The sequence below is a fragment of the Lygodium microphyllum genome, chromosome 1 (assembly GCF_053477565.2).
Source record: "Lygodium microphyllum isolate KBCC chromosome 1, Lygodium_microphyllum_v1.1.10, whole genome shotgun sequence".
In the NCBI taxonomy this organism is placed as follows: Eukaryota; Viridiplantae; Streptophyta; class Polypodiopsida; order Schizaeales; family Lygodiaceae; genus Lygodium; species Lygodium microphyllum.
Window position 1 is genome coordinate 120,479,568 of NC_141135.1, and position 16,249 is coordinate 120,495,816.

The 16,249-nt window shown below is 42.2% G+C and overlaps 1 protein-coding gene across 1 annotated transcript in view; it reads left to right on the forward strand.

The window, feature by feature from the left end:
• The window catches only part of VTE1 (tocopherol cyclase, chloroplast / vitamin E deficient 1 (VTE1) / sucrose export defective 1 (SXD1)), a 188,773-nt gene that overhangs the window by 129,218 nt on the left and 43,306 nt on the right, over positions 1-16,249 (forward strand). Inside the window, exons 7-9 of the mRNA XM_087680911.1 lie at positions 13,976-14,083; positions 14,200-14,316; positions 14,405-14,554. Coding sequence (XP_087537037.1) covers positions 13,976-14,083; positions 14,200-14,316; positions 14,405-14,554 — 375 coding nt within the window. The remainder of the gene's footprint in view (positions 1-13,975; positions 14,084-14,199; positions 14,317-14,404; positions 14,555-16,249) is intronic.

The following is a 16,249-nucleotide window of genomic DNA, read 5'->3' on the forward strand; positions in this document are numbered from 1 at the left end:
CTAGAAGTTTCCCATAATTGGGCTAGCCATCTAGCACCCAAAACTTTAAGTTGATGGATGACCTTTGGTCTTTCCAATTATGGAAATCTTTCTCCATTTGGCCCAGGATTCAAACCTAGTCTCAATATATCACCACTACATCGATAGTGAGCTAGTTTTCTCCAGTAAGTGTGGATTATATTTCCAACAGAAGGTAAGGAAAAAAGGAAGGAGGGGAAAATAGAAGTGTAAGTTTGCATGGTTTTTATTGTGGATAGTTCGATAAGGAGGAGATGAAAACAAAAGTGTAAGTTTGCATCGTTTTTATTGCAGATAGTCCAATAATTAATGTTTTTTTGCAAATAAAGTGTGGCTAATTATATTGCTTTAGAAAAAAACCTAAATACAAAGAAGTGCTCATGCTCAATAGACCAAGCTGGAGCTGGTGAGAGTCACAGATACATCATATATACAAGCCTCTCAAGGCGGTCTGGGGGGGGATAGGGGCAAGAAGCCATGGAGGGGGGGGGGGGGGGGAGGGGAGATGTATCGCCATCTGGGGTTACCTGCCTGCATCATGAAGAATAGGTCCTGGCCGCCCTAAGTACGCATGAAATGACCTCGAAGCTCCTGACAAGCCCTGGACTCGCCGCGTACTTGATCCCATCGGCCTCGAAGGGAGTGGATGATGGAGGTCCAGAGCTCCGCTAGGGTCACCTGTACTGAAAGTCTCTCCGTTGAAAGCCACCTGACACCGTGCCTTCCAGATATGCCAACCAGTAAGACTCCCTATGATTTCCCATACCTCAGAGCGGTCTGCTGTGGGCTCTAAACCCACCACTGCGCACGACCCTGCCTCGATCATGAATATCGTGTCCTGCATCCCGGCCTCATACAGAAGGTGATGGCCCTGGCTGATTGCCTGCCAAGAGAAAGCACTCCAAGAGATACATCCAAGCCAATAATTAATATTAAGACAGAGAGCGCAAGGATTGAGACACGGAATGCTTTCTCACAGCACAGAGAGAGAGAGAGAGAGAGAGAGAGAGAGAGAGAGAGAGAGAGTAGAGTAGAGAGGAGGGTGAGCACGACGTTCTTGGGTACAATGACGAGTGTACCTCTTTAGGTTTTTTAGATAGATATATATATGAAAGTACAAATGTGCTAAGGGTGTGTTCACACCCGTGCACATATAAAAGGCACGATGGCCCTTTATTCACAACAACCTTCCACCTCAAGGCAATGTGCCTTAAGAGGAGGAAAGAATCAGCTAAGTCTAGGTATGTATAAAGCTGAAATACATATATCTATCCAACTCCCATCATCTGTTGGCAATGAGCAAACTGCTTTGCTGGAAGACCCTTCATGGGAAGATCTGCAGGATTATCATGTGTATGCACTTTGACAAGCTCAATGCTCTTGCTGCCAAGTACATCTCTAATGAAGTGATACTTCACCTATATGTGCTTCGTCTTTGCATGAAAGACAGGATTCCGTGCTAGCATGTTAGCACTTCGACTATCACAATGGAGAACAGGTAACTTTGTAATGCCAAGCTCTCTCACTAGACGTGAAGGCCATAAAGCCTCCTTGCATGCCTTAGTGGCAGCCACATACTCTGCCTCTGTAGTAGACAATGCAACACACTTTTGTAGCCTGGAGATTCAAGAGACTGCTCCTCATGTGAAGGTAAACACATACCCAGAAGTGGACTTTCTGCAATCTGCATAACCAACATAGTCTGCATCCACAAAGCCAACGACAGATGGCTTATGCTTTCCAAAGTAGATACACAAATCCTTTGTGCCTTTGAGGTATCTCATAATACCTTTCATTGCTTCCGAATGCTTTTTACCACCAGGGTGTGCTATATCTCTGCTAACCACTCCCACTGCAAAGGCAATGTCAGGACGTATAGCAACCATAGCATATATTGAACTGCCAACAACGAAGCATATGGTTTCTTGGCCATTTCAGCCTTCTCATCATCGAATATAGGGCAGTTCTTTGCACTGAGTTTCACCGGTGGCAATGGAACCCCAATTGTTTTCCCCCTCTCCATATTGAAACGTTGCAAAACCTTGGAGAGATACTTCTGCTAAGGTAGATAGAGTAATCCTTTTGACCTATCCCTGAGTTTTCGCATGCCAAGAATGTGATTTGCATCACCAAGATCCATCATGTCAAAGCTGCCATGAAGACTTCGCTTCAGTGAGTCCAAGGCATGAGTATCCTTGCCAGCAGTCAGCATGTCATCAATATACAAAACCAAGATAATCAAGCTGCCGTCTGCGGCCTTCTTGGTGTACAAGCAGTGATCCACTTGACTTCGATGAAAACCTTGAGACTGCATAAATGTATCAAATTTATGATACCGTTCTCTTGGTGCTTGTTTTAGCCCATCCAAACTCCTTTTGAGTTTACATACCATCTTCTCTTTCCCTTTTGCCACAAACCCTTTAGGCTGTTGCATATATATATCTTCATGCAAATCACCATGTAAGAATGCAATCTTTACATCCATCTGTATGAGCTCCATATCTTCAGCTGCAACCAAGCCCAAAATGGTTCTTAATGTAGTCATCTTGACTACAGGAGAGAAGATCTCATCAAAGTCAACTCCATGTTCTTGCTTATACCCCTTCACAACTAATCTTGCTTTATACTTTGGCGATGAATTAGAAGTAACCTTTATCTTGTAAACCCATTTGCATGAAGGGTTTTTTTTCCTTTAGGCAACTGCACCAAGTTCCACGTGCCATTTTTCTCAAGAGATTCCATCTCTGACAACATGGCTTTATACCATTTCTTGTTGTCCTGTCTGTCCATTGCTACCTTGAAGCAAGACAGTTCACCACTGTTTGTCAACGTGACATAATCAGGCATATTGTTTGCACCAGGAATGAATCTATCAAGTTGTCTAGTAGCCCTAGACGATCTCCTAACCCAATGTTTAATGTTTGCTGGCTGTTTCTACAAATTTCCATTTGTAGCTTGCTGTCGTGGCATTTCAGCGTGTAAATCAGCATTAACAACTTGCTGTCCTGGTTGTTCGTGCACATCCAGTGGCTCATCATTATAGGCAATAGCTGGCTGATCATTTTTGGCATTATTTTTTGCATTTGTAGATTCATTTAGAAGAGGTATTTGCTGTTGTACATTGGGCACATTTTGCTGTCCAAAAGGTATTTCTTTCCGGAATACAACCCTACGGACCTCCTCAGTCTTTTGAGGCTGTTTATGCATGCGATCTTCCCGGAAAATAACATCATTGCTGCATACTACTTTCTTTTTCTCGGGATCCCATAATCTACATCCCATTTCACCTTCATCACCATATCCAAGGAAAATACATTTACAAGATTTTAGCTCAAGTCTGCTACGTTTTTCCTTATGTATATGCACAATTGCTTCGCAGTGCATAGGAAGGTGGCTTGCCCAACCGCTCTTCTTGGGGAACTCCACCCCCCCCCCCCCCCCCCCCCCCCCCCCCCCCCGCTAACACACACACACACACACAAAGACTTGTTTGGTGAATGATTAATCAAGTGTACGGCTGTCATAACAACCTCTATCCAAAAACCATAAGGTAAAGCAGCATGAGACAGCATCGTACGGACCTTATCCTGTATGGTCCGATTCATACGCTCTACAACTCCATTTTGGGGTGGATTATGAGGGGTAGTGAGCTTCCTCTTGATCCCTTTACTGTCACAAAATGCCTAAAAGGCCTTGGACACATATTCCCCACCATTGTTAGAGTGAAGACACTTAAGTGTCTTATCAGTATGATACTCAACCAATGCCAAGAAATTTTTAAACTTGTCAAGCACTTCATCCTTGCTACAAATAGGGTAAACCCATACCTTGCGTGTAGCATCATCGAAAAAGGTGACAAAGTATTTCTTTCCCCCTAAAGATAACCCTGGTATCTGACATACATCGGAATGTGCTAACTCTAGAGGAGAAGATTTCAAAGAAAGAGACTTCTTATGAGACATCTGTGCATGTTTACCATAAACACAATGATCACAATACTCAAAACCAGCATAACAAAGACAAGGCAAGTAACCCAAATGAGAAAGCACTTTCATTCTAGTTTGACTCATGTGTCCCAACCGGCCATGCTACAAAGAAACACTTGGCTGCTCGGTCACAACAATAACATGATCACTCATACTAGATACATGGAGAGGATACAAGGTATCACTTTTACAATCTCTGGCAATCACTCTAGATCCCTTACAGATCTTCCATTTCCCATCACCAAAGGTGGTATGAAATCCATCATCATCTAGTTGCCTTGTGCTAATCAAGCTCTTCTTGAGCTGAGTTACATGCCGTACATGCTGAAGTGTGAAGACAAAACCATACTGAAACTGCAACTGCACACTGCCAATACCTGCAATGTCACATGCATAGTTGTCCCCAAGATGGACAACACCATGTCGATCCCCTGTTTAGTCAGAAAACCACTCACGATGAGGGGTGACGTGAAAGGAAGCACTTGAATCTAGAATCCAAGTATGCATGTTATCATCCGTATCTGCAAGTAAAGCATGTGTACTAAAGTGTGAAGAGACAAAGAGTACGTTATTTCCATTGTCACTGTCATGAGTGACTACATTCACCTCTTCAATTTTGACACTACTCTTCTTAGGTTGACTCTCTTTCTTCTCTTCCTTGCTATCATCTGTCTTCTTGCCCTTTCCTTTCTCTTTCTTCCATTTGTAGCAATCACGTTTAAAGTGACCCTTCTTGCCACAATGATGGCATTCAACATCTTTACCACGTGATTTACTGTGTCGCTTGCTATCAGATTTGCCTTTCTGCTATGATCTGCCTCTAGTATGCAAAGCATTGGAAGACTTACTGGATGCATTGTTCTGTCGAGTCATTTCTTCCATGAGTAGAGCACTCTCTATATCAGTATATAAAAGGATCGCATTAGAATTGCTCATAGCAGTCCTGAATGTATCCCACCTCTTTGGCAGAGTGCAAAGCAAGAACCTAGCCTTAAATTCTTCATCAATCAAGAACTTCAAGGCAACCTGTTGGCTAAAAATGGAGTTAAAATCACTCAAGTGAGTAGACATTGTTGTACCCTCTTTCATACGCAAATCCTAAGCTTTTTCGGCCAATAAACTTTGCTTGCTGCACTCTTTTGTGCATACAGTTCTTCCAGTCGAGTCCAAATAGTAGAGGTAGAATCCAAACCTTCAATGTTAAACAGCAAGGCATCAAAAATCGATAGCTCGATGGTTGAGCGTGCAAGCTCATTTAACTCATCCCAGTCTTCCTGTTCCACGTCTGTGGACTTTGCCCCTTTGGACTTAATCGGCTTTGCCTGCTTCTTTTGCAATAGAATATTATAGTACTATTTTTGCCAGACTGCAAAGTTATTTGCTCCTTCAAGCTTCTTAATGTGCATGAGACGACTGTTGTCACTGATGCCAGCCATTATTTTTAGTCCAAATGTGACAAAAAATCTCAGCAAATGCAGGCCCAAACTGTCACACAAGTGACCAAGGTACAAGCAAGTACCAACCAGGAATAAATCACCACATAAAAGCAGAAATTTCAGGCCTGCAAATAAATTTTCAGAAGCATTAAAGCTTGTGGTACATCACTCCACAACTGATTACAGATGTTCCAAAGAAAAATACATCACATTACATGAGAAGTCCCAAATTTTAGCTGCAATTTCTGTTGTATATGCAGCCCCGGGCACAAAATTTGACATGCACAGTCAAAAAGCCCAAAATTTTGTGCTCAAAGTATCAACCATACATCTACATTCTTTGAAATGCATAGAATAGGCCAATTTTGCCAAAATTGAGCAATTTCAGCAAAACCCCCAAAATTTTCCAAGTGCTAGTGTCCAAATTACATGGAATTAAACCCGCATGTACATAAAACGACCAAATGGCACACAAATTTCGCCCAGACAGCAAAAACCCCAAATTGAACGGGGTCCAATGTACATCAATGTCGAGAAATTGGGTAACTTTCAACCCAATTCTTGCATGTACATTGGACCCCGTTTAATGTACATGCAATTGAGCTAATAGCAATCGAGGTCAATTGCTATCCCACCCCGGGGGTATGATGCCAGGAGGCATATTTCACGGTGGATTCCGTGCCACGGTGGATTCCGTGAGGTTTTACGGTGGATTCCGTAAACTTTGATGACGGGGGACTCATACACAAAGTGGATTCTTTATGCGAGAAGTTGATGGGGACGCCTATCCTTTTCGGGCGTTTCATTAATTTAGTGTGTACATGGGTGATTCCAAAGCGGGTGATTTCGCAAAATACATATTAAATTAATAAACGTTTATGAGTTTAGAGTGCGCACTCGTAATAAATTAAGGTTAGGATTGATTTCTAACCAGTTGATTTATTTATGTAGCTAAAGACTGTTAGGTATTCACTTTTGTCGGTTTAATTGTATTATTTTACTAACGATTGTGAATGCTTCAGTTGATGTGTAGAGATAGCAGCAGTGGTGGAGGAAAGCATTTAAGTCTCTAGCGTGCATCCATTGGACTTCCTCTACAGGATGGTTCTTAAACTTGACTAAATATCTAGAATATCTTCGGCCAGTTCTAGTGGTCATAAAGTCAGTATCTATGATAGCTTCAGGTTCAAGTATGTCAGTCTCTTCCTCTAACAAAGGTGGGTTTTCATAAATAGGGTGTACGGGTAATTGGCCTCTAAAGGGTCGTAATACACTAATGTGAAATGTGTTATGAATTTTCCAGTGAGGTGGTAATTCTAACTTGAATGCATTGTCATTAATTTTGTGAATGATCTTAAATGGTCCATAGAATCTAGGTGCTAATTTCACAACTGGGTTTCTATCTACACTTTGTAATCTACGTTTTTCTATTCTTAACCAAACATAATCATCAACTTTGAAATTCATTTCTTGTCTTCAAGAGTTGCAGGCTTGAACATATTGACTTCAGCGTAGTAATGCCCAAGTAATCCAGACATATACTTGTGCTTGTGCGTCGCTTCAGGTACGTCTTCAAGCATGCGTAACTGGAGTAATGCATTCCAAAAGCGTTCGGTGTACTGAGGAATAGGCTCACGATCTCGTTGTTAATTAGCCAATTGAGCTTGCAATACTTGCCTAGCTCGTCGTTCTTCATCCAACTGCATCATAATTAAGTCCAGCTTTTGCTCCATTGTAAGTTCAAGAAGATCGCCTTCAATGAAAAGATCCAAATGTTGGAGGCAAAATGTCACAAATTCCTTCAATTTCTAAGAAAAATATCACTGTTGTGTCTAGCTCGCATAAAATCTGGACAAATCTCCAAGTTTCTGGCACAAATCTGCCTAAAATTGTGAACTGTGCTTACATGCGTGGACGCTCGCAAAGGAAAGGGAGAAATTTTTTTATTTTGAATAAAAACGTCTAACTTGGGGTTCATTGACCCACCCGTCGGCGCCTACAGGTCATCGCCTAGTCACTTGCCCGTCGCATGGGAATCATACGACCCGTCAATCGCGTGTTGTCAGTCGCATGGCGTCCGCCTGCTTGCTTCATTGCTCCCGTTGGACACTGGTCGCAGGTCTGGTTGCCTGCAGCGCGGCTGGTCGTCACGTCCTGCCTATCACGACTGCTACCTCGTCACACACATCTGCTGTTGTCGCTTGCTCACGTGACGTCTACAGTCGGTGACCTGTCGACTGCTGCTGCCTGCGACTCCTGCTCGCCTACGACACTTGCAACTCCGTCCGCTAATCCGACTGCCTCTGCTAAGCTGTCTTGAGAAACGTGCACTCCTTGCCAGCTTTGATACTAGTTTGTTAAGACAAAGAGCGCGAGGATTGAGACACACAATGCTTTCTCACATGAGAGAGAGAGAGAGAGAGAGAGAGAGAGAGAGAGAGAGAGAGAGAGAGAGAGAGAGAGTGTGTGTGTGTGTGTGTGAGTGCAGAGTAGAGAGGAGAGTGAGCATGACAACAGTTTTCTTCATGTGCTTCGATTGTTGGTTTGCAAAGGGCGGACCTTGTAGATATAATCTGAAGCGAGATGGAAAGATTCCAAGCATCCCAAGCTATAGATGTAAAAGGGAAAGGAAAAGCGGTGGTTCAATTGTTTTCTCATTTCTGATTTATTATGAGAATTGCTTTGTGGAATGTGAAACGTATCTCTTCACGCAGTAAGCAGTATCGGTTGTGGAAAGTTGTGTTTGCTGGAAAGTGGGATGTATTTTATGCGGTGGAGCATAAACAACATGCTTTGGCTGGATCCTTCTATGTTTATAAGGATTATGTTGTTTTTTTCAATGGTCAAGCTCCATATAAATCTGGAGTTATGTTGGCTGTCAAATCCTGCCTGTAGCCATCGCTAGTTTCTCAAGACCGTCGAGGTCGTTTTGTAATTCTGGAGATACTTTATGAGGGAGAGGTTTTGTGGTTGGTGGATGTGTATGCTTCTTCCACGGTAAGGGAGCATTGTCAACTTTGGGATGACCTGCGCTGCCTTTCCATGGCTCGCCAAGGTTTTGTCATGGGAGACTTTAATGCATGTCTATCTGGGGATCAGGCTACTTCTCTGCACTCAGTTATGGATGGTTCTGAGCGACAGGCTTGGGATGCCCTTGCAGCTAGATCTTTGAAGCTGGACATGTGGTCTTGGACGTGTCCATCACTATCTGGTTATACCTATCAATCTTTGCAACATCCTAACACCTGGGCTAGACTGGATAGGATATATATTTATTAGAGTGATTCATTTCTTCTTGCAGTTATTGACATGTGGATGGAACGATGGCATGTCTTATCAGATCACTACTCTTTGGTCTTGGAAATGACCCATAGACCTGTTCATGTATTTAAGGCTCTTCTTACTTGGTTGCCACTTCGTTTTAATCAATATTTCTCGTAGCAGAATCAGTTTTTAGAATATGTTCAGCAACTGATCGCTTCCTTTAGCTTGAAGGTCCTATCTTGAGAGAGAAATGCATGGACTGTTTTTAGGGACAATGCCCAACAATTATCCCATCAGTATGGTATTCAGCAAGCTTTCTCTTTACGAGCTGAATTGCAAAATGCCCAATCTTTATTGGCCCACTCCTTGCCTTTAAGTCAATCAGGGGATTCTAATGATGAATTGATCACATGCATTGAATGGTTGAAAGGCAGGGTTCATTCTCTTCAAGAACAGGAATATGCAAAATACAAACTGTTGGCTAGAGCATAAGCTTTATACAATAATAATTGCCAATCCCATCAATTCTTTGCTCGCCTACACCATAAATATGCTAGGGGAAATATTGTGTGCTTAATGGATGAACAGGGTGTTATGGTGACGGATCTGGCCTCCATCATTTGTATGTGTGTCGACTTTTATTAGTCCTTGTTGGGTCCGCAAGAGAATTCTTCTGATGCTGTCCTCTTTACTCGCCGCTATATTTGCAAGTTGGTAAGCAACTGGTTAAACCAGAATGGGTGGACTTAATGGAGGTAGAAATTTCAGAAGATGAAGTGGAAGAAGTGCTATCCCATCTACCCCGAAGGAAAAGCCCTGGTTGGGATGGGCTTCCTAATGAGTTGTTTTTAGCTAATGTGTAGCAGCTTAAAGACCCATTGACTCGCCTGTGCCAGCAAGTGTGGAACTTTGGTACCATGCCATTCGATTGGAAGATTGCTGTCACTCGGTTATTGCCCAAGGTTCCCTCCCCTACCTCTTTGAAACAATGGAGACCTATTTCCGTTATGGGTTCGTTATATAAAATCTTCTCCAAAATCATTGCGAACAGATTGTAGAAAGTTTTCACGCACCTGCTTCATCCACGTCAATATGGTTTCATTAAAGGTCGGAATATCATGCATAACATCTTGAATGTACAACTAGGAATTGACTATGCTAAAGCTTCAGGACAGCAAGTAGTAATGCTTCAGCTCGATATTGAGAAGGCATTTGATCATGTTAGCTGGTCTTTTTTGCGGCAATTATTGTCTACAATGGGATTTGGCCCTCGCATGGTTTCTCTTGTTGACACTATTGGTCAAGGAGTTGTAGCTTGTATTGTTCTTAATGGAGGGATCACGGAAGAAATTGCCTTATCTCGATCTCTTAGGCAAGGCTGCCCTCTCAGCTCTTTGCTATTTGCTTTGGTCACTCACTCGATGCTCTCATTGTTGGACAAGTTGGCTGATCAAGGCGAGATAGTTGGCTTGACTCTTCCCAGTGGTACTCAACTTGTGGGTCAATCTTGGGTAGATGATTCTTTTATGTTCCTTAAGGCTGATTGCACTAATGTTAAGCGGGCAATGGTGGCATGGAATCTTTTTGCTTTGGCATCTGGTCTTCATATTAATACGCAGAAATCTACACTTCTCTCCTGTATGGAGACTGATCTGTAGGCCTTGGGCTGGCATGGAATTGTGATCCCAAAGGAAAATATAACCAAACACTTGGGATATCTTGTTGGAGTGGAGGTAGCACACTGGGCCTTACTGGATTGGATGGCCTCTCAGATTCATGACAGGTTCATGTACCGGAAATCTCAAGGCTGGCCTTTACATGTCAGACTGAAAGTTTCTCAAAGTATTATGATTAGTATGATATTGTTCTTTTTGCCACTCCTTCCCTGGACTAAGAATTCCCTTTTGGAACTTGTTCAACCTCTCAGGTTTATGTTGTGGAAAAAGAAGGGGAATCAGTTGGGTCAGGTTTGGATTTCGTGGCAGCATGTGACTATGCCTAAACGAATGGGGGGAGCAACCCTGTTGGATGTTAATTTGCATATGAAAGCCTTGAGGTTGGCCCTTTTGCAGGCATTATGTGTATAGAGTCATCCTTGGTCAGACATTGCAAAATTTTTCATTGAAAAGATTGGTATCTCTCATGGTAATACGGTTATTTGTGCCTCCTAGTGCCATGTGCTTAACTCCTCGAGACCAATTAATCCCACCTAGTCTTTTCTCCTTCCTCATTTGATTGCATCCTGGCAAGAGATCTTACGTTTTTCAGTTTGGCGCCCTCTTGAGATTCGCAAGGAGGTGAATTTACTGCAAGGAGAGGTCTTAGCCTCCTCCAGGTTGTTGGATTGGCCGGAGAAAGATATGCATAGAATCAAGTTTAATCGGATGGCTCGTTTGGGGTTGTAGACAGTTTTTGATGGTGTTATTCCTGGGCAGTCCCGTCTTTACTCTTTTCGGTGTATTCATCAACACTTTCGGGTACCCCGTGGATATTGTGATATCTAGTCATCCATATAGGTTACACTTCAGAGGTTCTCTCCTTTACCAATGCTACAGCCATTGTATCCATGGCGTGACTGGAAGTTTGTGATTTCAGATGATTTTGAGAAGAGGTCTGCTAACCGGATATACCATCAGACAGTGGTGGCCAAGAGATGGGTCACTACAAAGGTGAATAAATTATGGCATATTAGGGATGGGAAAAAGAAGTGGCAAGAAAGATTCCTTTAGCTTTGGAAGTCTAAGGTTCCCTATCAGGGAAAAGTTTTCTTGTGGAGATTGCTGATTGGTGGTCTTCCAACTAGAGAGGTGCTGTGTGCTCGAAAGATCTCTGCTGGTCGTTGTGTATTTTGCACTACATGTGATAAAACATTGCTTCATCTTTTTGCCTCTTGTCCAATAGTGTGACAGATCTGGTGTTTTATTTCTCGTGTCTGGCTCTCGGCGACTCAGCTCCGGATAACAGCCTGGTCATGGATTATGGGAAAGCTGCCCTCCATGCCTTCTTTGCATTCTGATTATTCCTGCCCGTTCCAGTTCCTTAGATGGACTGCCTCGTGGCATATTTGGCGTACTCAGAATGCTTTTCTTTTTGATTCGGTCTCGGGCATCCATGGTCATGTGGCCCGTATTCGAGGTTTAGTGCTATGGCAGATTTCTTCTATGATATCAGCTGACCTGGTTCTTCTTGACATTGCTGCCCACTGGCTGGCCATTGTTCGCTCTACACCACCAATGTGATTTTCTCTTTGTGTCATAGTCCTAATAGTCTTTCGTCACTTTCTTTGAGGACTTGATGGTCTGATGTAACAGAATGTAAACAAAGAGAGAGAGAGAGAGAGAGAGAGAGAGAGAGAGAGAGAGAGAGTGAGTGAGTGAGTGAGAGAGAGTTTCTCGGATGACCTGATGGTCTAATGTAATAGAAAGTAAGAGAGACATAGAGAGAATGCTGACCTGATGGTCTGATATAAATATTTACTACTTAATTCAATTATCTTCACGAAAAAAAAAGGAGAGTGAAGATATATAAAAAAAAGTACAAATGTGCTAAAGGTGTATTCACACCCGTGCACATATAAAAGGCACGATGGCCCTTTATTCCCAACAACTAAAACATAATAACTCAATACCATGAAACAACCCTCTTCAAACCTCAATGTAGATACCTTAATTAATTTTTCAATTAGAGAATACTTGGAAATTATTGCATTACAATGACAAAATAAAGTACCGAGCAATCCAAGAACATCCAAAGGATATGATAAGTAATCAACCCCACATGGTTGTTGCTTTCAACTCAACATGTTTGAGGTCTCCCGATTCGGAATGTTGTCCCAAACTTGCCATAACATAACAAGAAAGAACAATAGTAGAAAGTTTCATTTCTACATCCCTCCTTGATGTACATTATCTTAGCTTTCGTTTGAGAGCTTTTATGCTTGAAATTAAGTTGGAATGCTCGTTTTGTAGCCACAAGATCTCTCTGAAACACCTAAGAAGATATTGTTTTCCCTTACATGCATTTTGAACGAGTGTAGCGGCCATATCCTTGCATTTAGGACATGTAGCATGAGTGTTATTTTTGAAGTGAAATGTTTATCCCGATTTCCTTAAACAACTAAAGATGTGAGATGCATATCCTTGAAGAGACATTGTCTATGGGACTGCCCTAGAGCTTAGGAGGTATGGAGGAGAGCCCTTAGGATGATAATCCACGGCACAACAGAGATCATGTTGGCGACATGGGGGGACTATAGCTGGGGTCATAGATAGAGGCCCAACATGTGGCTATGAGGATGTTCAAGGGAAATTTTCTCGTCTCATCATTGGACAACATCTGAGCAAGGTTCCCTACTCTAGATTACTCGCAAGTGCAGTAGATGTGACATTGTTACAAATGGGAGATGATTGGTAGTATCATAGCCTAGTGCATCTGGATCATGAGATGCAATCAGGCTATTGACCTTCAGAGTGTATCCATAGTGGAGACTATTGAGGATTTGGATAGAAATCATCCACACTCTCTGTGAGAGAGGATCCAAGGCAGCTCTTGGAGGATGAGGAAGATAAGGGAGGCCTTCTTGCAGACATTGGACTTGGGCACTCTCTTCCATGTTTCTCCCTAAGATGGTTTGGCATTATAGACCATCAGATTGGTTGTTCATATAACCATTTTATTTGTGATGTACTTAGTTGCTGTGTTAGAGAGTTCCTTGCACTTGTATTTTGCCTCATGTTTTTCTCGAACGTGTTATTGATAGGTTTTTCTTTTATGGAGGAATACCAAAGTATCCACATACACACCATCAAAACCCACCCCATACACACACAACCAACCCCCCACCCCCCCACCCCCCCAAACAACAAAAAAAAAGAAAAAAACAACACCACACACACACACACACACACACACAAAAGAACCAATGATACTGAACAAAAAGAAAAGAAAAACTTCTTGGATGATTCTTGAATCTTTACTGCCTTTAACTACAAGATGAATAGTTTCAAAAAAGGAAACCAAAATCTAAATACCGTCTTTTGTTTTATGAAGCTACAAAATCTATAAACCATAAGCAGTACTAGTTGGATTATAAAGCTCTCCTATAGTTTTAATGTTGATGACTAACGCTATTAAATTTCACAAAAACTTGTGACAGTCGTGGATATTGAATCTTAGCAGATTTCACTGATAAAGATGTTAGGTTTTTATGTTGAAATGGGGGTTCAAATATATAAGGATTTTGACATACTTCTTTGTGTGTGCATATTGCAGATACAATGCAATGTTTTTGAGGGCGGGTCAGGCGATATAGCCTTGACAGCAGGTGGAGGAAGACGTGGTCTCCCTTTTATGTCTGGTCTCGAGGAGGAAGTTGCCATGGTTTGCACTTTAATGGTTACTTGCAAGTAGTTGCAGATCCATTCTACATGAGATTAAAAAACATTCTATCCAGTAGGTAATTGAGTAAACATGACGGATATTTATTTTGCAAGCAGGTTGGAATCCATTACGGAGGAAAATTTTATGAGTTCGTACCATGGAATGGCCCTGTAGAATGGGAGATAAGCACATGGGGTTTTTGGCATATGAAATCTCATAATGCCTTGTATGAGGTATGGATATGAAGTTCTATTGATCTAGGTTCTAGCGGACTGTGGAAATAAAATATAAAAGTTTGTGATGCCTTTTCAAACTTTACAGGTGGAACTGGAGGCCACTACAAAGGAATCAGGAACAACTTTGAGGGCTCCAACAGCTGATGCTGGATTGGCTCCCTTTTGCAAAGATACTTTCTGTGGCAATCTCAAGCTGCAACTTTGGGAGAGAACTGCCACTGGGAAGAGAGGAAAGGTATTAACTTGAAAGTTTGATTAAAATGTTCCTTGTTTGTTAAGATTAGGGTATGAAGGGTCACTTACGCTTCAACCCCAGGGTCTAAATGTTTCTCCAATGATGCTTCTATACTTCTTAGGTGAAAGCCCTGATTAGGCATACTCAGCATCTCCTTCTTAGGGAGTTTGTGAAGGGCTCCCAAAAAAGGACCCTTCTGTTCCAGAGAGAAGAACCAGCAAGCAGGGATAGACTAACAGTCAGTGGCAACATGGGCTTGAGCGAGGCAAACATTTCGGGAAATTAATGTTCCCCATCATCCACACACCCCCATAGTTACCAGGAACGGGGAACGGGAACGGGAATGGGACCCCCTGGAACGGGGGGAACGTCCAAAGTGAGGAAACGGTATGTATATATATATATACACACACAGAGAGAGAGAGAGAGAGAGAGAGAGAGAGAGAGAGAGAGAGAGAGAGAGAGTCAACACTTGTCTTAGAATCTAGAGAGAGAGATCATATCAACCATAATTCATGAAATTAGACTCTAGAGACATAATAATCAAGTTTCAACAATAATAAGGATTCAAAACATTGTCACGAGCAATGGATTGTCGCATTCATAATTCAACATTGTAATCAACAATGTTGCATAAGTCCAATTGGCAACAAGTGTGCATTGCAAAAACACAAAATATGCACTAAACTTTAAAGCCTAAATAATAAAGATCCAAGTTATAAGAGCTCCAATTTCCAAGTCAATACTCTAAAGTTCCAAAAGGCTAGCTACTAAGTGCTCTAATTCATGGAAGATAGCTCCACTGTGCTTGAATGCTCATCCTGCTGAACAACATCCTGCCCATCACCATCACCATCGTCATCGTCATCTTTTTCCCAACATATAAAAGAATCAGCCTTTGCAACTGATGTACGAGCTAGCAAGCAAAGATTGGAGCTAGCAAGCGAAGATTGAATGCTCATCTTGGTGAACAACATCCTGCCCATCACCATCACCATCATCATCATCGTCATCTTTTTCCCAACATATAAAAGAATCATCCTTTGCAACTGATGTACAAGCTAGCAAGTGAAGATTGGAGCTCACATAAACTAGGTCATTCGTCTTCATTGTATCAAGACGATTTCTCTTCTTTGAGTGAATGTGATTGAATGAGCTCCATAGTTGCTCTAAGCAAGAAGAGCTAATTGTTTGGCTAAGAATACAAATAGCCAAACTCTGCAACTCTGGAGCTTCTGCCCCGTAGTCCTCCCACCATAAAGCAGCCCCAATATTTGTCCTGTCCCCTAGTGCATCCTCTGTACCAAACATTCCTAATGTTTGCCGATATACAGAGAGCTGATTTTTAATTTTGGGTTGCATTTCACGGCTAGGATAAAGCCTTGCAAGCAATGTGTTCCAAGCCTTGACCACCTCAAGGTCTCTTTCTTGCATCTTTCCTTGAAACTCAGGATCAAGCACATATGCTGCAGCATGCATAGGAGAGTCATACTCATTCCATCTGCTGATGCATAACTCCTTGATCTGCTCATACCTATCTGCATTTGGTTCCAAACTCTCCAACCTCTCAATCATGCAATCCATACCTTCATAGATCTTCCCAATGCATGGATCCATGCCATCTGCAAGCCTCAACATGTGCATAATAGGATCAACCATTTGGTTGGTGCGATTAACCTCATCCCAAAAATCTCT